The sequence below is a fragment of the Octodon degus genome, unplaced genomic scaffold (genome assembly GCF_000260255.1).
Source record: "Octodon degus isolate 3935 unplaced genomic scaffold, OctDeg1.0 scaffold00230, whole genome shotgun sequence".
Classification (NCBI taxonomy): domain Eukaryota; kingdom Metazoa; phylum Chordata; class Mammalia; order Rodentia; family Octodontidae; genus Octodon; species Octodon degus.
This window is the reverse complement of record NW_004524806.1, coordinates 1,191,588-1,215,585: the sequence shown is the minus strand read 5'-3', so window position 1 is coordinate 1,215,585 and position 23,998 is coordinate 1,191,588. Positions and strand designations below refer to the sequence as shown.

At 42.8% G+C, this 23,998-nt stretch overlaps 1 protein-coding gene across 5 annotated transcripts in view; it reads left to right on the top strand.

Moving 5' to 3' along the window:
- The window catches only part of Depdc5 (DEP domain containing 5), a 156,635-nt gene extending 133,740 nt beyond the window's left edge, over positions 1–22,895 (top strand). For 4 of the 5 annotated variants that reach the window (XM_023705870.1, XM_004645501.2, XM_023705868.1 and 1 more), the window contains 9 exons: positions 918–995; positions 1,505–1,637; positions 4,020–4,128; positions 5,954–6,181; positions 8,105–8,274; positions 13,883–14,054; positions 16,540–16,600; positions 21,849–21,931; positions 22,118–22,895. In XM_023705870.1, coding sequence (XP_023561638.1) covers positions 918–995; positions 1,505–1,637; positions 4,020–4,128; positions 5,954–6,181; positions 8,105–8,274; positions 13,883–14,054; positions 16,540–16,600; positions 21,849–21,931; positions 22,118–22,410 — 1,327 coding nt within the window. In that variant the 3' untranslated portion in view covers positions 22,411–22,895. The remainder of the gene's footprint in view (positions 1–917; positions 996–1,504; positions 1,638–4,019; positions 4,129–5,953; positions 6,182–8,104; positions 8,275–13,882; positions 14,055–16,539; positions 16,601–21,848; positions 21,932–22,117) is intronic. The other variant, XM_023705869.1, reaches the window with a different exon arrangement.
- Positions 22,896–23,998: the final 1,103 nt, after the last annotated feature.

Genomic DNA, 23,998 nt, shown 5'->3' with positions numbered 1-23,998 from the left:
GGTTCTAAGGCTGGCCTCAAACTCATGATCTTCCTGCCTCAGCTTCCCCAGTACCTGGATTTCAAGCATGCACCACTATGTCCAGGTTTTGTACTCCTCCTCTCTTCCCCTCCCTCCTCTTCTTTACTCTTCTCCCTCCCTTGCTTTCCTTCCCTTCTGCTCTTTTTCTCTTCCTTCCTTCTTTTCCTTCTCCTTCTCCACCTACATACAAACAGCACAGTTGTCTCTTGGTATCTATGAAATTGTTTCAGGGCACTGATGGATGCCAACATTTGCGTATGTTCAAGTCCCTTGTATAAAATGACGTAGCATTGACATATATCCCATATATATCTTTTTCTCCTTTCCTTTTTTCCTTCCTTCTTTCCTCTCTCCCTCCCACCCTCCCTCCCTTCCTTTTTTGGTCTGAGACAGGGTCTCATTATGTAGTTCAGGCTGGCCTTGTGCTCCCCCCGCCCACTTTTTTTAAAGAGAAAAAAATAGTAAAAGAAAACATTAGAAATGAAAGCAAAGTGCGCTCTCTCTCTCTCTCTCTCTCTCTCTCTCTCTCTCTCTCAGTACAGGAAGAAAACAAAGTTTTGGGTTTTTTCCCCTTTTTTGTGGTACTGGGGATTGAACTCAGGGCCTTGTGCATGTTAGGCAAGCACTCTACCACTGAGCTACATTCCCAGCCCTTTCTTTTCATGTTTCTTTTTCTTTCTTCTTCCCTCTTCCTTTTCTGTCTTTCCTTCTCCCTTACTCCCTCCTCACTCTTGCTTCCACTTGCTCTCTCTTACATATATTTTGAAAGTAGGGAATCCCCAGGATATAGATGTCCCAAATTTGTTTAAACACCTTCAGTGTCCATTGTGTGTTCCTAATATTTGTGCTCTTTACTATGTGTGTGCCCTCTTACTTTGTTACACTCTATGTTACAGCTCTCAGCAGCAGGCAGCAAGTTCCTTGACATCATCCTCCACCCTGGTAGAGATCCTAGAAGCCATGAAGCACCCCTCGTAAGTGACTTCTCCCATGTATGGTGCAGGGACAGGAGGTGTGGGAGGTTCCAGAAATTCCATGGTAATGTTCAGGAAGTGTGGTTGGGTGAGTTCCTACCTGTCTTCTCACCAGCTGTGAGATTGAACTGTGGGCAAGTTACTTGACTGTGAGCCTCTGTTATCTTGTTTGTACAATTGGATTTATTATTACTATTTTGTTTTTCATTTTATATCCTTTTGTTTTATACAATGTGATTCTTAAAATAGTGATTTAAGCACTGTTATTAGAAGGATTAAATGAATTAGTTAAGTATCTATAATTCCTACTAAGGGATTCCTTAGTGTCAGTTCCATTCTTCTCTCATTCTCCTGTTTCCCCATACCACCTTTTTTGGTCCTGTTCTGAAGCCTTTTCTCAGTCTAGGAATGGAATATTCTAGAGAAATTGATTTATGGGATCCTCACTTTTTCTTTCTGCTTGCTGCCACTGGGCACACACATACCCTGCTTGCTGCCTTGGAACCCAGGACAGGAGTCCAGCTGCTGTCTGAACAGAAGGGTCTCTCACCGTGCTGCTTCATCAGTGCTGAGGTGGTACACTGGCTGATGAACAATGTGGAGGGGGTGCAGACGCAGGCGATGGCCATTGACATCATGCAGGTGAGAGCAAGGCCAGGTACAGAGCTCGTGGCTTAGGTCCTCACTGTTCAGAAGTACTCACCCAAAGCAGTGTTGAGATTTGTTGTTTGGTATGAGATTCTGTTTTTAAAAAGCAGGAGGTCTACCTACAGTTGATAAAAGGAGAGATTTTGCCTTGCCATGTACTTTTCCTGGACTTAAAAGTCTGACAGAACTTGTTGGAACTGAAATGTTCTGTGTGGAATTGGTGCACTGTTGAGTCTCAGATAAATCTGAGATCTTCATAGAATAATCTCCTCGTACCTCAGGTCCCCAGTGTACTCTGGTTATTGCCTATTTATCCAAGGCCAGAGTCAGGCTGTCTGCCTCAGCAGCTTCTAGTGCTCTGTACTCTTCTGTGAGAGCTCTTACTGTGCCAGAATGAAGAATATGTCTATCTCTTTAGCACCACCCTTTCTAGAATCAAACCCAGAGCCTTACGCATGCTAAGCAAGTGCTCTACCACTAAGCCATATCCCCAGCCCAGAGAACCACTTTTTATTGTCTATTTCCACATCTCCAGTGCTTAACATATTGGTTGGAATGAGGTAGATACTTAGCAATTATTTTATAAATTTAATTACATGTTCAGAACTGGAATTAAATGTGAGAGGGCTAAGTAAGGTCATGTTGACTGAGGTAGTTTGTGCCATCCTATAATACTGGGGCCTCTGCTAGAAATCAGTGGCCTGTTGACCAGTTGGATTGTTATCACTGAAATGTGAACTCAATAAGTGGTTTGAATAGGTATGTAATCTTCAGTTCTCTCTTTAAGGATCTCACTGTGATATTTTTCATAGTCTTTCCCTGGTAATTTTATTTACTGTTGACTCTCTGAGCATAATATTCCTTATTCCTACAATGAAAAGTTACTAGAGCAGTTAAAATGAAATGAGCTGGAGTATACCTATCAGCATAGGTAAATTACAGAAGCATGATATGGTTGAACACAGTGTGTAAAATAATACAGTATTATGCCCTTTATTTAAAATTTAAAATCTCACAAGTATACCTCATTCTCATGTTAATATGTTTGTATAATAATTTTTTAAGAAACAAACTTAAGAACATTACTCCAACCATTTATTTCTGGGAAGAGAGGAAGAGGAATGGGACTTGGAAGAATCCATAGGGACTTTTTAGAATTAAAAATGTACAGTAGGGCGGGCCCCTTATCTGCAATTCCATTTTCTAAGGTATAGTTACCTGTAGTCAACCAAGTTCCAAGAATATTAATGACAAATTCCAAAAAGAAATAATTTGTAAGTTTTAAGTAAATCTTTTTTTTTTTTCCTTCTAATTTTATACTTAAGGGCATTTTCTTTATAACATTTTGGTATTCAGAAGTCAACATTAGCAGCAGAACTCACTTTCAATCATGGGTTTTCCCTCAGAGCTTGTAACATAGGAGAAACTAGCTCTTTTATTAGTAACATTTACATGCACAGATCCCATTATCTAAGTAAATCTTAATGTAGTATATTCTTATAATTGTTCCATTTTATTATTGTTGTTAATCACTTATTGTACCTAATTTATAAATTAAACTTCATCATATATATGTACATGTATGTATATATGTATATGTATATGCACATATATAGACTAAAAACAATACAGTTGTCTCTCAGTAGCTATAAGTTGGTTCCAGGATATTTATGGATACCAAAATTTGTATAAACTCAATTTCTTTATGACATAGTATTTGTATATATCCTACATATATCCTCCCATACACTTAAATCACCTCTTAATTACTTACAATACCTAATACAATGTAAATTCTGTGTAAATAGTTGAGTTTGTTTTGATACCAGGAATCGAACTCAGGACCTTGTTTCCCAGCTATATCCCTGACTCATAAATAGTTGTTAAACTGTATTGTTTAGGGAATGACAAGAAAAATGTCTGTACATGTTTAGTACAGATTTATTGTTTTTTTCAAATATTTTTGATATGCAGTTGATTGAATCCATAGATATGGAGGGCTGACTGCATGTAGGAATTGATGCTATCAGATTTCAGACATCCTTTGGGTGTGTTGGAACATATCCCTGCCAGATAAAGGGGGTTAGTGTATAGCAAAATGTTAAATTTATTAAAATAGGATGGTGATCTACCTGGGTTTTCTTTATGCTTTTCAGTAAATTTGAAACACTTGCTAACATAATATATATTTAAATTTTTGATATAACTTAGACCAGGCACAACATTTAATGTATTACAACTTTTATGTGTAATGGATGGGGAAGGAGAGAGGGGAGGGTCTTCTCAGGGCGCCTGTCACTTCCTTAACTCCATTACATAACTGAGGGATTTGAGAATCTTTCTGTGGGAATTTCAGAATCTCATTATCTTTCCTAGAAAATGCTGGAAGAGCAGCTCATCACGCATGCCTCTGGTGAAGCATGGCGAACTTTCATCTATGGCTTCTACTTCTACAAGATAGTAATGGACAGAGAACCTGATCGAGGTCAGAGCCAAGGCAAGGCATCTGCCAACAGGGGCTGGTGCTGTGACATTGCTTCATGTGACAGTGCTTCTTGAGCCCAGTGTATTCCAGGTTGACAGATCTGTCAGCTTCCTTGATTATTTCTACCTAAGTATGAGCAGAACAACAAGATTTTCTTAAGCTACAGTATGTTCTTATTGAGGATAATGCAGGTGGGAGATAAACACAAGAGACAAAGGGGCCTGGTGTGAAAAATTTCCACAGGTGTTTTTTGGTAACTATCTTTAATTGTCGTGTCACTCCCACCACCCAGAGCAGGGGGTTCTGATGAAACTGGCTCCGATCTTCAACTTCTCACACTTCCTTGCCCTTCTTACTTGCTGAGTTTCCAGGCTCGATTTATTCCCTCAGCAAGACTACCAAGTCCTACCAACTTTCCCAAGTTAAGATTTCAGTATAGTCATCCCTTGGTATTGGAGAGGGATTGGTTCTAGGACGCCTTTTTTCCTACAATACAAAAGTTCACAAATGCTCAAATCTGTGATATAAAAAGGCATATGGTATTTGCATATAACTGGTACAAACTGTTCCATATATTTTAAATCATCTTTAGCTTACTTGTAATACCTAATACAGTGGGCTGGAGAGATGGCTCAGTGGTCTAAAGCACCTACTTGAAACAAGCTTGGCAAAGCACAAGGACCGCGGTTCGATTCTCCAGCACCACATGCCAGCCAGCCCCGCCCCCTGGTGGGCTGAGCTGGCCACACACACACAATAAATAAATGTAATAAATAAAAATAAATAAATATTAAAAAAAATACCTAATACAATGTAATTACTGTGTCATACTGTATTATTTAGGGAATGATAAGAAAAAAGTCTTCCCCTGCTCATTGTAAACAGTTTTGTTTTATTTTTTCTGACTATTTTTGATATGTGGCTGGTTGAATTTGGATAAAAGCCTACAGATCCAGAGGGCTGACAGTGGATTGATTGACACAATTGCAATGTGAGAGATCAAATGCAGGGTCTTGCACATGCTAGGCAAGCTTTCTATCAGTGAGCCACACCTCTAGCGCTTGGGTTTTTTTTTTAATAAGGGAAAGTAATTCCCTAGAGAGGAGCAGTTTGTAGGAGGTCTTATATGTTCCTGGAAACACCTAAGGCTCACAACAGTGTCTCAGGTAGACACAGTTTGCACGAAGACCTTGCCTGAAAAAGACTCCCATCCCCGCAAACAGATGTTTTCTTCACATCTGGATCTAAGGAATTGAGTATGAAATGATACAGCTGGTGCCACTCATTGTGTTCCCTTGTTCAAAGACATATCAGAAGTGGATGTATATGGGGTTTTTTTCCCTCCTTATAGCCACTGTTGATACTTTTCCCTTGAAATCTAAGTTTTACCAATAAATACCTGTTTTGCCTATGAATTAAAAAACAAAACAGTTTACTGTTACATGCGCTGAAGCTAGTGTTATGAAATTGAAGTAATTTTCACATAACATAAAATGAATCACTTTAATTGGGCATGTAGAACATTCATGCCGCTGTTTAACCACTAACTAGTTTCAGACCATTTTTGTCACCACAGAAAGGAAATGCCATCTAAATTGGCAGTTGCTTCTTATCTATCCTTCCCCTATTCCCTGGGCAACCACTGATAAGCTTTCTGTTGCTAAGGATTTGCCTACCCTGTATATATAATATAAATGGAGTTATACAGTGTGGGACTTTCATGTCTGGTTTCTTTTAGCATCGTTTTCAAGTTCATACATGTTCTAGCATGCAACAATAAAAAAAAAAGTTTGTGCTGAGAGATCCTTCTATCCCCTTTTTCCAGTGGCCATGCAGCAGCCCACGGCAATCTGGCACACAGCAGGAGTGGATGACTTTGCCAGCTTCCAGCGCAAGTGGTTTGAAGTGGCCTTTGTGGCAGAAGAGCTCTTGCACTCTGAGATACCTGCCTTCCTTCTCCCCTGGTTGCCCAGCCGACCAGCCTCCTATGCAAGTAGGCATAGCTCCTTTAGCCGAAGTTTTGGAGGACGGAGCCAGGCAGCTGCGCTTTTAGGTAAATGCTTGACCCTGCTGGCGTCTGGGTATACACTGGCAAGTGGCTGGGTGGCAGCCAACCAAGAGAATGACACCAGAATTAGAGCCATTGGGACCATCATGTTAGTCACTGTGTGTTGGCACTGAGGGTTTTGTGCTCTCTTCTACTGAAAGAGTAGGCCTAGGTTCATTAATTACTGTCTCAATCAACAGTATTTAGAACCTCTCAAATCAGAGCATGACAGCAAACCTTTGTGGAGAATGGAGGTATGATCACTTTTTCCACCAGGATACAGGGATTATAAGCTGGTGCTTCCTTCAGGTTTAGGTCCTGCCTGAGGACTCCAGCCTCTGTAGGATCTCAGGACTGTAAGAGCTCATCCATTCCATACACTCAAGCTGAGCATCACTCTCACCTCCTTTGTTCTTCCCCAGTTGTTCTTAACACAGCAAGGAATGTCAGCTGGAACTCTTCGTTTCCATGGTTCCTGTGGCTCTGAGATGGGGTGAATACCTGCTTGTGGACCTAGATAGGAAATAGAGACCTTTACTGTCCCCCATATTTTGTATGTTTGTATAGCTTGTATGTTTTTCTACTTCCACAAAGACTTAAGCTGTTTGATGAACTGTTTTATTCACTGGCTACCTCTACAGCTACAGTAGTACTTGTCAACTTTTAGAAATAGTGTTTTGTGTGAAAATATATAAATGAATATAATTTGACAGTATTGGGGAAAATTGAATTTGGAATATTGGGTCTGGAGTCAGCAAGCCCAACAGTAGGCAGTTAACTGATCATCAGAAAGTTTTGTCTTTCATCCCATTGAAAACACTGCCAGCGTGTTAACCCTTCCCAGTCTTGTTTCACTTGATCCTCATGCCTCCTCTGTCAAGCAGCTGGGCTGCTACATCTCAGTTGACAGACAGGAACCAGAAGTAAAGCAGCATTCTCAGAGACACATGCTTACTAAATGGCAGAGCTTAGATTTTCTAACTCCGAATCCAGAACTGTTCTCATTTTGCGTGTTCTAGTGTTGAGAGAACAATAAATGGCACACCTGGCCGCTCAACATCGGATTGCCTGGGTGCCCTTCAGTGCCTTTGCTGTCATTCTCTTGTTTCTCAACAGAGCTCATCAGAATTGCTGTCTCAAGACTTTAGCTCCACAAATCTGGCTTTCTAAATATCTGTTTTATAAATTCTTATTTTTTAGATTCTCTCTTTTTTTTTTTTTTTGGCGGAACCGGGGATTGAACTCAGATCCTTGCGTTTGCTGGTCAAGCGCTTATCCTACTGAGCCATCTCCCCGGCCCCAAATTCTTATTTTTTAAAGAGGAATTTTAGGTTCACAGAAAAATTGAGTAAAAAAGTCTGTGAATATCCCCTGCTACCATACATATCCAGTGCATTGTCAGCATCCCCCATCAAAGTGACATTTGTTATAATCACTCAACTTGTGTTGACACATTATTATCACCCAAAGTCCATGGTTTGCACTAAGGCTCTTACTATTGAATATTCTGTGGGTTTTGACAAAGTGACATGTGTTGACCATTGGAGTATCATGCAGAATATTTTCACCACCCTAACACATCTTTTTTGTAAATAAAGCTTTATTGAAATACAGCTAAGCCCATTCTTTTACAAAGCAGCTATGGCAGGTTTTATACTATCATGGCAGACTTGGACCGTTGTGATGGAAATCATATGGCTCATGAAACCTAAAATATTTATTCTTTAGCTACAAGCAGAAAAAGTCTGTGGATCCCTGGACTAGATTTTTTTTTTTAGGAAGCTTCTACATTTTGTGATTTTCTGTTAGGTGATTCTGTTATTTCATATCCAGTTGGTTAGTGATTCTGCTATTTTATATCTGGTTGTTTTTCCTCCTTATCCCACTCCTATTCCTTCTGTCTTCATCCCTTCCTGTGTGCTAACACAGCTGCCACTGTCCCAGAGCAGAGGACTGTGACCCTGGATGTTGATGTGAACAATCGCACAGACCGGCTGGAGTGGTGTAGCTGTTACTATCATGGCAACTTCTCCTTGAATGCAGCATTTGAGATCAAGCTACACTGGATGGCAGTGACAGCCGCGGTGCTCTTTGAGATGGTGAGACCTCCACACATGTGGCCAGGGCCTTATGTTCTTCTCGCAGAACGATCTGGAGGATGCTTAGTAAAGATTTATGTCACTTTGATTGTTTGGGTCAGGCTCTTATTACCTTTCACTTGCACTACTAGAATAGCCTTAAAAAAATGAAACAGGGTTTGAACAGTGTTTCTCAACCTTGGCACTACTAACTGATGGGGCTGGATAATTCTCTGCAGTGGGGAGCTGTTCTGCGCATTGCAGGATGTTGAGCAATATCTCAGCCTGTGCACACTAAATGGCCACCATATGGTCCCACCTGTGAAAATCAAAAATGTCTCTAGAATTCGCACATGACACCAGGGAGAGGGAGTATTGTTTCAGTTCAGAATTATTGGTCCAGAGTGAAAATTAAGTGTTTCCCATTTGTGTTTCCTGAGGCTTCCATCTAAAGTAACAACTGCTACATTTGGTTCACTTAGTATACTTCTATGTGGAGGTTCCCCAGTCCCTGACCCACAGACTTTACCTGTTAGGAACCGGGCTGCACAGCAGGAAATGAGTGATGGGTAGAGAGGTGAGTGAAGCTTCTTCTGCATTTACAGCCACTCCTGCAACTCACACGGCTGCCTGAGTTGCATCACCTTTCAAGTCAGCAGTGGCATGACATACTTACAGGAGCTTGAAGTCTGTTGTGAAGTGCCGTGGATCTAGGTTGCACATTCCTTTGAATGATCCTGAGCCCACCCACCACCCTCCCACCCTATTCATGAAAAAATTTTCTTTCATAAAACTATGCCTAAAAAGACGGGGGACTGCTCTCCTAGAAAGATTGTGTGCATATACAAAATCATGTAATTGGTAACTTGCTCTTTATGTGTTGGTTGCATTCCTCCTGCCTTGTACTAGGAATCAAATCCATGGGTGTTCCACCTCTGAACAATATCCCTTGCCCTTTAAAAAATTTTTGTTCTGAGACAGGGTATCACCAAGTTACTAAGTTTCTTCACCAGGCTAGGCTCAAACTTGTAATCCTGTTGTATCAGGCTTCTAGAATGCTGGGATTATAGGCATTCCTCACTATGTCCAGCTGCCCCCTCACTCCATAGGGCCTTAGTATATTTCAGAGATTGGCCTCAAATTCGCAATCCTGCCTCAGCCTTGAAAGTAGCTGGGATTACAGGTATGCACCACCCCACCCAGCACTGCTTGTTTTTTCTCTTTCTTTCTTTCTTTCTTTCTTTCTTTCTTTCTTTCTTTCTTTCTCTTTCTTTCTTTCTTTCTTTCTTTCTTTCTTTCTTTCTCTTTCTTTCTTTCTTTCTTTCTTTCTTTCTTTTTAATAAGGATAGTAGTGTGAGATGTATTCTGTTTAAATTCTATACATTTACCATATTGTTCCATCATACCTTAAAATAGACACAAATAAATCTATCTTATTTGTGTTTGCTATTTTCCAGTAGATTTTTTTTTTTTAACCTCACTGTATTTAAGGGCTGTTGAATATTTTATTATTTGTGTCTTAATCCAGCCAATCCTTTATTGATGAGCACCACTGTTTTTAAGTCATTGGTACTTACAAGGTCAGGGCCTTCCTGCCCCTCACCAGCTGCATTTGTCAATATCTGCAGATATTTTTGCTTATTACACAGAGTGGGGATAAGGGGTGCTAATGGTATCTAGTGGGTAGAGACCAGAGTTGCTGCTTGTCATCTTACAGTGCACAAGACAGCACCTAAACAAAGAATTAAGTGACCCAAGATGTCACAGATGCTAAGGCTAAAAGAGTCCCATTTTAACTGGCTTTTCTGGCCTGCCCTTCTAAGCAGGCCATTCATTACTCAAACACTAAGACTCTGTCACTGGCTACTGCCTTTCCCCAGTGCCAGGGCCTGTAGAATAAAAATTCCTTAGCCAAGCTGTTTATATTGTCCCAGCCCTCCCTATCATCACAATCTGCTACTCCTTTTATACACTCTGATTCAGCCAAAAAGAATATTTTCCTATGGATCAGCTAAGTATTCTACCCCCACCCCATCCCCGCCCCCACCATTGGCCCCAGCATTTCATTGTACATCTGAGAGCAGCTAGAAAGTTCAGAAGGAATTTATTGAAGCTGGGAGATGACCCAAGAGAAATGAGCAGGGCACTGACAGGAATTTATGTTGTCCAGAGCTTGTGGGCCTAGTTTTGTCCCACAAGACATGGTATTCTATGGGGGAGAGGTTTGGGTCTGTATCTGCAAGCACCTCAATATATGGCATTAGCATCTTTGAGGACCTCTCCTACAGAAAGACAATAATTCATGGAAGATCCTTAAGGTCCAAGTAAAAAGATACCTGCTGCTCATCCTGTCCAGCTTACAGAGGACACCAGGTACAGTCCTTTTGCAGTTGGTTGACACTGGGGTGAATGTGCCCTCCAGGCAAAACCAACACTCTGACCGCATAAGCATAAGTGTTCTCTTTGTAGGCCAAGCCAGATAACTGTATCTCAAAATAACACAATCACAGCACTCACAGGCATACACATAGTTATAGTTGGAAAGGAAAAAGAATGCTTATTTCTTCTGAGGAATTTATGGACTATTTTTTTTTTTTTTTGACTATCTTTTAAAAAGTACGCTTTTCACACCTATTTATGTAAAAACTACTGGAAATTGCTAACATGGGGCTGGCAAGATAGCTCAGCACACTAAACACCTGCTTAGGCAAGCGCAAGGACCGGGGTTTGATCCCCAGCACCACATGCCACGCTGGCCCTGCCCCTGGGCACACTGAGCTGGCCACCAAGACCAGGAATGGTGGCGCATGCCTGTAATCCCAGCACTGGGTAGGATGAAAACAGGAGGATCACTACAGTCTGTATAGTGAGACCCTGTACCAAATACATTATTTTAGGGAAGGGTCTGTAGGTGTTCAGGCTCTCACTACTATATCAGGCTCGTAGTGATCTGCCTGTTTACAGTCTCCCAAGAGCTGGGGTTACAAGCATGCACCACCATGCCCAGTCTCAATTGCCATCTCAGTGCGCTCCGGGGTGGGGCCTGCGGCAGGCCCAGGGATCCAACCCCTGGCCCTGTGCCTGCTTGCAGGCATTTTAATCCACTGAGCTATTTGGCCGACCCTCAAAAGAACCTTTTTTTTTTTTTTTTTTTGTGGTATCAGGGATTGAACTCTTTACCTGGCACTTTACAGGCAGGTACTTAAGCCACTGAGCTATCTCCCTGGCCTGTACCAAAAAAAAAAAAAAAAGTGCTGATGTGTTTTGTTTTTAGACAGGATCCTATATATAGTTTAGCCTAGCCTTGGACTCACTATGTAGTCCAGGCTGACCACAAACTCATGGTGATCTTCCTATTGTAACCTCCAAAGTGTTGGAATTACAGACATGTGCTGCCATATCCTTTATTTTTTTGAGATTGGGTCTTACCATGTAGCTCAGGCTGGCCTCCAGCTCACATCAATCCTCCTGCCTCAGTCTCCCAAATGCTGTGATTACAGGTGCGTGCTACCCTGCCTAGCACCCAGCCTTTTATTTCACAAGTGTCTCCATAAGTCGCCAAGTTGTCCAGGCTAGGCTCAAACTTATAATCCTTCAGCCTTAGCCTCCCAGTGTCTTAGTTACTCTTCTCTCACTGCTGGTATCAATACTCACCACTCAAAATAAATGAAGGAAAGGTTTATTATTTAGCTGACAGTTCCTGGAGGTTTCATAGTTTAAAACACTCTGAATTATGCAGCAAGACCTAGATCCTTATTTACTCAGGAGAGAGGGTCAGTGCTTCTGTCTTCTCCAAACATCTCCCTGCCCAAGGCGGCCTTTATCATAGACATTGCCGCCCCATGCCACGGGGTCTGGAGGAGAGGCTGGGGCACTGCCGAGTCCAGGATGATGGGTTCCACATCTCTGAAAGACCAGAGACTGGGGTGAAGGGGGTGCAGAGCGCATGCTGCCAGTTTAACTGTTCCTGCTTCTCTGGCCCCGCCCCTCAAACCACTCACTGCTCCTTGAGCCACAACCGCCCCACGATTTGCATGTGGCTTTAGGGGGACAACTAGATACACACCATAATACAGTGTACAAATGTTATTGACTAAGCCTTGGGAATTAACTTAGTCTAACCAGAGATCTTGATTTTGTTGCTGTTGTTATGAATATTCCTAGGGAAAGCTAAGAGTAGTCCCCTTCCCTTAGATTTAAGTCTATGGACTAACTACATTTTATTTCATTTCAGTTCACTTCACTTTAAGATGAGGGTTTTGGCACGATGTCCAGGTTGGCCTTGAACTCCTGGGTTCAGGTGATCCTCCTGCCTGAACTTCCCGAGTGCCTGAGACTATGGGCACATCCTTCTGTGCCTGGCTTCTGTCTTTTTAAAATAATACTTAGCCAACAGGCCCAGTTATTCAGAAGGCCAAGGCAATAAGGCGAGAAGATTGCTTGAATCCAAATTCAAGACTAGCCTAGGTGACACAGCAAGACCCTGTCTTGAAAAACCTGAATAAAAATATATAGATCTCATGTTTATGCCAAGGCCATATCTGTCAGCATTTTTTTTTTTTTTTTTTTTTTTTTTTTACTGAAAATCAAACCCAAAGCTTCACAGATGCTGAGCAAGTGTTTAACCACCATGTTATACCTTTAACCCTAGCTTTAAAGAAAAAAGATAAAATAAATTTTATATATTCCTGAGCACACATTTCTAATTCTAGAAACCAGGAAGCCAAGGTAAGATGATCACAAGAAGTATAAGGCCAGCTTGGGCTGCATAGTGAGTTCAAGGGTAGCCTTAAACTATGTAGCAAGGCCTGTCTCAATCTATCCCAACCCTCTCAAAAAAGCATCAATTTTATAGTTGAAAAAGTACTTCAAAAACTAGAAGGGGGGTGCCAGGGAGATGGCTCAATAGCATAAGCGCTTCCCTGGTAAGCGCAAGGGCCTGAGTTCAATCCCGAGTTCTGCACAAAAAAAAAAAAAAAAAAAAAAAAAAAAAAAAAAACTAGAAGGGCCCAAGGATATAGTTTAGCGATACAGCACCTGCTTGGCGAGTACAAGGTCCTGAGTTCGATTTCTGATACAAAAAAACCCCCAGAAAACTGCCACTTCTGGGCAGGTGCTTATGCCGCTGAGCTATTTTCCTGGTCTGCTTTCTTACTTGATATTTTATAGACTTTTTAAATTGCTTTTCCCTGGCATTGGGCATTGAGCCCAGGGCCTTGTGCACACTAGGCAAGCATTCTACACCTGAACAATATCCCCAGCCCTTATGTTCTTGATAAAGGACAAAATTAGAAGAATTTTGCCTATATCCTATACCCTTCCTCCAACACTCCACAGAGTAAGAAGGGGCTTTTTCCAGTCTGTTCCTTACAAGAGTCACTGAAGTTTCAGCAGCTTGAGCCATGAAGGGGAGCTGTATGGCCATCTCAGTTTTTCAGGTATTTGTCACAGGAAGTAAAACTACACTTAATGCCTGTGTAGGGTGAGTTTGGAGCCAATGAATATGAATGAATGAACATGCCAATCAATGTGGGTGTCACTGCTTTGACAGATTTTCCCCACGGAAGTATTTTTTTCTTGTCTAGAAGAACTTGGAGATGACACTGTTTATTTCTATACTTTCTACCAGGTCCAAGGCTGGCATCGAAAAGCCACATCATGTGGCTTTTTGTTGGTCCCTGTTTTGGAGGGTCCTTTTGCTCTGCCCAGTTACCTGTATGGTGATCCCCTTCGAGCCCAGCTCTTCATTCCGCTCAACATCAGCTGCTTGATCAAGGAAGGCAGCGAGCATCTGTTTGACAGTAAGAGATATTCCCCTCTCGAAGCTCTGTGTCAGTGAGTAAGACCCTTGCCCCAAGGGGTATCTAATCAACACAGGCTAGTGGGGGAAAAAAAAAAAAACTTTCTTCAAGAGGCTAAAATGATTGAGTTTTGGTCCTAGTTCTTCACTTAGTGGTTGAGCCTCAGATTTCTTATTACTAAAATCAAGTTGGCTAGATCTTTCTTGTTACTTTTGAGGCCTTCCTAAGGTGTGGGGCAGTCAGCAGAAGAGGATGCCATGCACATAAATCCCTGGCAGCTCTGCTGTTCTCCAGTGCTGCCTTTTGTGTGCATCAGCCTAACTGGTCTGTAGGCTGCCTTGCTTTGAACGTCTCAGAAAGCTGGAATATATTTTTCTTTGCAAAAAGACATAAAAAACAGGGTATTGAAAGCAAAAGAATGCCAGTATCTTATAATATTGTAATGTATTAACTCCTGGAAACTTACCTATGGCTTGAATCCTAAATATCAACAAAGACAAAGCAGAGCTGGCGGTGGCTCAGAGGAGGACAGCAGAACGCAGGTCAACATGGTTACCAATCAAAATGGGGCACACAAAGTCTACCTGACTTGCCACTTATTCCCAGTGCACCAAGTTTAGGACAGATCAGAGGATGAGGTCTGCTTTACATAGTGTAGTACATTGCTCTTTATTGTGATCCTCTCTCTCTCTCTCTGTCTCTCTGTCTCTCTATTTTGTGAAGTTTTCCATGAGTTTACAGATGATATTTTTTAAAATTGAAGGCTAGAATGCATGCTAATATGTAAGGACCCTTTGAGATAAAAATTATAAAATATGAAAGAAAGAACTTTTGATGTAAGGGAGATATTTTCTTTCCATGCTCTTATAAGTGTGTGTCCTGGGGCTGGGGAGATGGCTCAGTGGAATAAGCGCTTCCCTGGCAAGCGCAAAGCCCGAGTTCAATCCCTAGTTCCACCAAAAAAATAATTGTGTGTCCTGGTGGCAGCAGAGGGTAAGGTGGTCTTCCACATGAGAAAGACCAAGGTCAATATCTAGTGCTTTCACATTACAGGCTGCCCTACTTGTACAAATAGATTTTGTTCAAAGACTCATCTGTATAGTCTTTGTTTAAAATTCAGAAGGTATTTCTGTATAGACACAATGTTCCAAATGGTGGTTGGGGCTCCAGGTAAGCCCCACAAAGTCCCTTTCTGGCCATAGATTCCAAGATAATGAGTTTTAAAAGTCTCTTTGCATGCCCATTAAGTACCAGTGAGAGAGAAGACCATTTATGCAGCCTTGAAACACTGGATGACTGTGTTCCTGTCAGACAATTTTAAGCCAGGCAGCTCCTTGTGATGTTGTTACTAATATGCTGGAGGGACAGAGTGATCTTTCTTTGTATCATCTCCAAGACTCTGGGACTTTCCACCCTCACTGTAACTGCACAGCATTGCCCACAGGGCTGGCAGCAGAGGACATTTTTGTGCAAGTTGATGGTGTTCCTTGCAAGTTATTACCCAGTCTTCAAGACCAGCATCCTCTGTTGGTTGTCATGGTTACAGCTAAAGAAAGGAGTCCTACTTTAAAGGAGTAAGGGCTTGAGCCTTAAAATCAGTTTTTTGCTTCTATCCCTTTTCTTCCTGTTATTGCTGCTTCCTAGAACAGTGAATTCAGAATCTTAAAATCTGATGAGAATATGTTGTGTATGTGTGCGTGTTTTTCCTACCGAAACCAAAGTCCTTTTTTCATTTTTGCTCTTTCTTATCTGAAATCTATCTTAGCTAGAAAGTTCCAAATATGAAAGCGTTACAGAGCCACAGGCACCTGAGGCTTTGGGGTATCTGTGCAATCACTACCCCAGACCTCAACTCCCTCCCAAGAGCTGGCTGGGCCCTGCTGCCTGTTGCTATGTGACAGCCTGCTCAGCTCTCCCAGCTCCTCAGCAGCATTCCTATGGAAGCAGTACAATGGCTGGTGGGGGAGGGCTGCATGTGTTCTGATCATGTGTCAAAAATTTATTGTTACATTTACTTACTTCAGTTTCCCTACCCCTAAAAGGGAGCTCGTACATTTGTCTTTCTTTGTGAGGAAATGGAAAATTTAGAATATAAAACCCTAGGTGGAGAGGTGGAGTTGTTATTGTTCCTTAGAAGCAGCTAACATGAATTCATAGTTTATCTTCTCTTTATACTTTAACAGGCTCCTCTCAGCCTTTGGTGTAGGATGTCATATTGAGCTCTGGTAGCTCACACTGGCGCTGACGACTTAGCACTTTTCTAGCCTCTGCTATACTCTATCTAAAGGGATGGCGTGAACATATGGTTGTCTCTCTTTGACCTTGGGATGGAAGCTGTTCTTTCAAATAGGTAGTGTGGAAAAGCAGAGCTTAGGCTTCATGGATAACAATTTACAATAGTAGTTGTATATGGTATGGAAGCCTAGTCAGAAGGGAAATTATAAATCTTGTGATCTCATCTCAGCATTTATTCTCGTTCTTTCAGGCTTTGAACCGGAAACATATTGGGATCGAATGCACCTTTTCCAGGAAGCCATTGCACACAGGTTTGTCCCTTTGGCTAAAGGGAATAATGGAAAGGAGTCAGTATTTGTCTTCAATACCAGTTAAAGAAGCAAAACCCAGTTAGTTTTGTTCCTGGGGGAAAAAGGGAAAATGATCTTTTCCACCAATGGCAAGCTCACTGCTTATCTCCAACAAGACTGTATTGCGTTCAGAGATAAGTACTATCCTTCCAGTTCCTGTAGCTGTTGTTTTTTTAGACCTTATCCCTTCTTCCTGTTGAGGGAGAGCTTAGCACTCTTTCATTAAGCCTCCAGTAGGGGCTTTAGCCAACCTGTCCAGGAGATAGCATGAAATGAAAATACTGTAGTTTGGTGTGGTGGCACACACCTATAACCCCAACTACTTGGGAGGCTGATACAGGAGGATCGCAAATTCAAGGCCAGCCTGGAAAGCTTAGCAACTAATGAGATCCTGTCTCAAAATAAAAAAGGGGGCAGGTGATGATTTTCTGTGAGAAGTCCTTAGGATCAGTCTACAAAAATAAAATTTAAAAAGGAGAGAAAAACAAGTTTTTCAGAGACCCTTGACATGCTGAAAAGAAAATGAATCATTGAAAAGCAATAGATGAGCTTCATGCAGTGGTACACACCTGTAATTGCAGCTATTTAGAAGGCTGATGCAGAAAGATCAAGTTTGAGACCAGTTTGAGCAATTAAGCAAGACCCTGTCTCAAAATTAAATATAAAAATGTCTCAAGGTGTGGCTCAGTGGTGGAGTATTTGCCTAGCAATATGTAGAGCTGTGAGTTCAATCCCTAGTACCACAAAAAATAATAAAAGCAATAGACGTCAGTAGTTGCTCCTTGGCATCTAATATATATGCCAGGAAGAGCCTTTTCTAGGTTTTAGCTGTTTCCTCCTGGACTAGTCCAGCAAATTATGTTGTTTGCAGTCATGATCTGATTACTACTTTATGTTAATCATGTTGGAAACAAAGCCTCCTATTCATGCTTCAGTAACCTTGCTATACTTTTGACTGTGTGATGTCATTTCCCTCATATGTACACTCACAGCCAACAGGGTGAAGTCCAAACTCTTAAGCCTCTTCCACCCAACTGGGCCCTGCCTACTTTAACCCTTATCCTGAGGTGTAGACCTAGCTCAGGTACTTAGTAAAGGCTATGGAATGGGTGCTGTGGTAACTGATTTCCTCCTTCCAGTGAGAGGAGGTGCCTGTTTGGGAGTGTGGAGGGAAGCAGAAAGACCTGGTCCATTCCCACCCCTACCAGTATCTGGATGAGGAACTGTGGAAATTCTGTGGCAAGTCATGGAATTACCAATCCTTCATTTTCTCATGTCACTCAGACTTGTTGGGCTCACCTAATGAGCCTGTAGAAGAGTAGTCATTAGGAAAACCCCAGCTCATTGATGAGTAAGTAGCTCTTATACTGCTTGCTTTGTACCTCACCAGGCAATCATTTCATTTTACTGCCAGTATATCACTTAAACTATGACCTTTATTAGCCAGGTATTCTTTTTTCTTCATAGTAGGCTCTTCCTGATCTCCCTCAGCCCAGATTTTGATCATATTTCCTATAAATTATTGCCCTTTCCCCTTCAAACTGCCTTTCTAACCTGTTTTTCTTTTCTTTGTTTTTGTTTTTGCGGTATTGGGGATTCAATTCAGGACCTTGTGCTTGCCAAGCAGGTGCTTATGCCACAGAGCTACATCCCCAGCCCCCAACCCCGATTTTCTCAGGTATCTTCCCACCAGTTCCCATGCATTACTGTACCAGACTCAACTATGTGTCATTCTCCACCTTTTAATCTAAGCCCCCACCTCCTCTATTGCTGTCAGTGTCTTCTCCCAGGGATCTATAAATCCCTCCACTCTGAATTTCTCTTTCCTTTCCTCCCCCCCCTTTTTTTAAGGAGGAAAAAATTATTATTGCTTACTACTTTCCTTTTCTTCCCAACACTGTCACTCTATTACACTGATTCAGGGACCCCTGTAGCACAAAGTACACATTTCTCTCATTTTTTTCTTTTTCCGCAGTGCTTACCAAAGTGCCTTGCCCTCTTGGTCATTTTCTTGTCTCTGAGACGTAATGTCCAACACTCACAGGTTAAAGGATGAAAGGTTTATTTTGGCTCACATTTTCAAAAATTTTGGTCCATTGTTGGTAGGCTCTGAGACAGAGACAGACTCCAAGACAGATACAGAAGGACCTGGGTAGAGGATGCTCATGTTATGGTGGCCAGGAAGCAGAGAGAGAAGACAGGAGTCAGGGAAGGAAACATTTCCTTTCAGGTCACATTCTCAGTGACCCACATCTGCTGACCAGTCCCCACTGACTAACAGTAAGATGGGCCTTGTTGATGCTTGCATGCCCTCAGTAAGTCATCACCACCATGACTCAGTCACCTTCCAAAGGTCAGATGAGCATATAAAGTCAAACATTTTTAATCTAAACTATTAACCTGCCTCTGGCCACCGAAAGAGTCATCTGTATCTCTTCAGTCAAAAGGAATTTAGTCCACCTCTTAAGTGTCATCAGAGTGTTAACAGTTGCAGCTCTGCTGAAAGGTCTAAGCCCAAAGTCTTGTCTGAGGCCCTAGGCTAACTCTTCATCATGAGCTCCTGTATATATTGCCAACCTACAAGGGCATAGGGTAAACACTCCCATTCCAAAAAGGAGGAGTAGTAAGATAGAAAGGAATGGGATCAAAGCAAGACCAAAACCCATCTGGGCAAACATTAAATCCCATAGCCCTATGTTCAATTCCTGGGGCAAATTGTGATGTGGTTTCCAAAGGGTTGCCATACTCCTGTGATATTGCCAGTGGCAGCTCTAGTAGCCTCTGTCTCTTGGGGTGGCTTCACTCACTGCCTGTGACTTTCCTCAGATGTTCTACATTTCTGGCTTCTCCAACTTCATAGCTTCATGCACTACCCCCTCAGGGGAACAGTGCCCAGGCCTTCTTCCAAAATCTGGGTGGAAGCCTCTCTGACTCCATAAGTCTTGCATTCATTCTGTATGCCTTACATATCCAGACCTTTCCAAACTCCTGCAAACCAGTTGCAAATGCTTTTAAATCTCATAGTCAAAGCAGTGACCTCACTTCTGGTACCAAAATCTCTTAGTCACTTTCTAGTCTGTGAGACACAATACTTGACACCCCTAGTTCAAAAGAAGAGCTCACAGTTTCAGAAGTTTCAGTTGATGAAACATTCCAAGAAACAAATGACATGACAAAAGGGCCTGGTGGGGGAAAGTGGCTTGTATTGTGGCAGCAAGTAAACAGAAGTGATGAGCCAGGGAAGGAGTACATCCTCCCAGTTTGAGCCTTCCGCGGTCTGCCTCTTTTGATCAGACCTCATCTCTTAACAGCAAAGTCAACTATATCATCCTATGATTCAGTCAGCTTTCAAAAGCCTTATTCATCTGTGAGTATGTAGGGTATTTCGGAGCCTTCTTGATCTAAACCATAACAGGAAATTTCAGTGGGACTATGGCTGTGAAATGACATACAAGTTCACCCATAGTCCTGTCTGAGAAACAACTAGAAAAGTATCCATCCACCCTGGATACTCTCTGCTCTGACTCCTGGTTCCTTCAACTTCCCTGGATTGTTGGGGTAAAAATAGTAGAGCCTCTTACTTTTACTGTGATCCTGGCATACATTTTCCCCAAGTAGATAGTGAGGTAGCCAGGGACCATGTGGTTAAATTAAATTTTAAACCTATATGTGCATTTATGCATGTATGTTTTGTTTTCTGAGACAGTGTCTCAAAAACCTAACTATAGAGGGCCGGCCAAATAGCTCGGCGGATTAAAGCACCTGCTTAGGCAGATGCTGCGGCCAGGGTTCGATCCCCAGCATGCCATGGTGGCACACGCCTGTAATCTCAGCTCTTGGGAGGCTGAACACAGGTGGATCATTACAAGTCCGATCTACATAATGAGACCTGTAGACCCTTTCTAAAATACAAAAAAACCCCACCTAACTATGTAGTTCAGGCAGACCTTGAATCTGTGTCCCAGACTGGTTTCAAACTTTCAGTGATCCTCCTGCTTTAGCCACCCAAGTGCCAGGATTATAGACCTGCACCAACATACCCAGCAAATTATATATGAAAAAATAGAGATCTTTTCTGGTGATCTAAGGAGAAATGAGGCAAGAATACTCTGGCTAGGCTGATCGTACTTGATAACAAAGGACAGAGGAAGCAGAGGAAAATCCAGGCCATTTCCATACACCATAGAAGCAGCTTGGAGATGGGAGAGATGAGGGAGTGCACATTAAGCTATCTATTCAATTTGCATGTTTGATTTTATGTATTTTTTTGGTAGATACTTAGAAAATGCCAGTGGAAAGTGGTCAGCTTAGAGGATTTGGCACAGCTCCTCCCCAAGGAGCTCAGTCCAGGAACACAGACAGGCATCTTACCTCCTTTAATTCTGCCTACATCACTGCCTTCATTATATAAATGTTTCAAACTCAGAGGCCAGGAGCCACATCTGTTAGCACGTCCTTTACAGCTCTTAGCAGGTAGGACTGTAATAAATGCGCCTATGGAAATAGAAAAACCAAGAATAGAACAGGCCATAGATGAGAAGTAGAACAGAACAAGTCATAGATGAAAAATGTTTTTTTCTGCCTATTTCCAGAGCAGAGCAAAGAGCCCCAAATTAGTGCTCCTCACTTTTAATGTACAGGCTGCCTAAGTGAGCACATGGCTCTCACTTTTAAAAGGAATTCAATTAAGATACTTATTTCATTTCAGTTTGAGGCTTTTATTGAGAACCTTTGTACATGCTTAGCATGAGAACAATGGGAAATTGGGGAGAGGTGTGGCTAAGGTGAATTAAGATACAGAATGTGTGTGTAGGTGAGCACTGTGGCTGGCAAGGACAGGAGGTAGAGTCCAGCGAAAGGCAGAGTGGAGGTTGGGGATGGGAAAGGATGGGGGAGAATGTGTAGTGGGGAGGCCTGCTCAGTCTGAGGGATGAAACAAGAGGGAGGGTATGGCTGGGCTGAGGTGGGGCCTGGATGAAGTGCGCAGCAGGTCCTCCCTGTGGAGGTAAAAACATCTGGACAGCAGAAGGCTGCGGAGCCACAGTGTTGGAAGGCATGGGGTGGCGAGAATAAAGATAAGCAGCACATGTGATCACCTTGAATAAGATCCCTTTATCTGGTGCTGTCAGAGTCTTACTAGCCAAACACTCTCCCCTGTTCCTTTAGCTAAGGAGGCTCTAACCAGTGTGTCTTCCTGTCCTTTCCTTAGATTTGGGTTTGTACAAGATAAATATTCTGCCTCTGCTTTTAACTTCCCTGCTGAGAACAAGCCTCAGTACATCCACGTTACAGGTGAGGTCCTGTGGGCAAAACGTTGGGCAGATGGGGCCTCTGTGGCAGATGCATGAGCCCTCAAAGAGATGGCTTGTTCACAAAGGTCCCATCCCCTACCCTGAGCCTGAGGTAGCAGAACCACCTCAGCCAAATTCTGGGTATCCTTGTGTTGGCTGCCACCCAGGCCCTGCCTTCTCCCTTCAGGGACAGTGTTTCTGCAGCTGCCCTACTCCAAGCGCAAGTTCTCAGGGCAGCAGCGACGGCGGCGGAACTCCACAAGCTCCACCAACCAGAACATGTTCTGTGAGGAGCGGGTTGGCTACAACTGGGCCTACAACACCATGCTGACCAAGACATGGCGTTCCAGTGCCACAGGGGATGAGAAATTTGCTGATCGGCTATTGAAGGACTTCACGGACTTCTGCATCAACCGTGACAACCGGCTGGTCATGTTCTGGATGAGTTGTCTAGAGAAGATGCACGCCAGTGCCCCATGAAGTCAGGCTGCACGGGGCTTGGAAGGCTGCTGTTCCTATGCTGGGGAAAGAGGATCTGAGTCAGGCTTTCGGCATCAGGTGTTAGTTTGCCACTATCTGTGAGTGGGGGCCATAGCTTCTTTCTGGCCTTCCCCCAAGTATTCTGTTCCAGGAGAAAGACTTTGGAGACAGCTGCTGCTGCTACCACTTAATCCCGTTAGCCAGTGCCCAGAGCAGGAGGGAGGCACAGACTGTCTGTGGGAGGCCACCAGTGTCTGAGAGAGTGGGCAGGCAGCCCCCATGAATGTCCCTGGAGAGAGGGTGGCTCCTATTAGTGTCCTTCTCCTCCACCATTTGTGGGATAATCTGAACAGAATCTGCCGCTTCCTTCCCAGAAGTATGCACAGTGTGTAAGATAATTATGTGAAATAATGTACCATAGGCTCACACCAGCTGTATATACCTGTAAATACATATCATAAGTAAATAAAACTTCACGTGCAGCATCTCTGTCCTCAGCCTTGTTCCCAACAGCAGCTGTCCCCTCCTTAGCTGGGCAATCATGTCATCAATAAAATAGGCACAGACGGTGTGGACCTCAGGAAGACATTGGTTTGGGCAGTCTGGCTGTGAGTTAACTGAGATTCCCCTCTACCCCCCGACCCTTGGGCACCAACAGGGGTACTTCCAGTTGGCACTGGTGAGATGCCTAGATACATTTAGGCTGTGTGATTGAGGGTGAATCTTGCTAAAGAGTGAGCCTGCCTCTGGAATGAGGGCATCATGGCATTCTGAAACATGCCAAAAGGAAAGCTTAGCTTCTCTTTGACTTCCGTTCAGGTCCCACTGGTTAACAGGATAGGCCTCAGCATGGAGCCTCCATCTTAGCTCCTCACTCTAACCTGCTTAGAAGAGTTAAGGGAGCTGCAAGCCAGAGGAGAGAACCTGGAAGGTACTACCACGTCCTCCTCCATCTCTTCTCCACCTAGAATTAATCACAGGCCCCATTGATTTACCTCCTCATTGCTTACAACTTCATCCTCTTCTCCTCAGGGCCTGTGTTACCACTTCAAGTCCATGTTGCTTCTTGGCATGATTCTTCTCCTTTGTCTTTCCCTTACAGCTCTAGAAAAACCTAACTGGTCTTTACTTGCATTCTGGGCCATTTCACTACTGTGTAGTTGGAGGCTTTTTAAGAAAAACTTTGTTTCTGCCACTTATTTAGAATTCTCTGAAGATTTGAACTTCAAAATCTTGGATGTGAGGCTAAGATTTAGTGCAATGGTAGAGTATCTTCCTGCTTAGCATGCACAGGATCCTGGATATGATCCCCACCCCCCAAAGAAGTCTTGGATGTAGCCCACATGGTCCTATACAGCCACTGTGTAGTTCTTGGAACTTTGTAAACTACCAGTTCAGAACCTTTGAACATGCCGTTCCATCTGAACTTAGAGCTCCTAAAGTGCAGTTATTGATGTTGCATGCAGAGATTTTGAAAGGCTAGGTTTGTTAATATATATTAAAGAATAGTAGGTGATTCATGGAGCTTTCTTTTCCTTTTTCAAAAACCTCTTCAAACAAACAGTGCTCTCAAAACGTCAGTCTTATC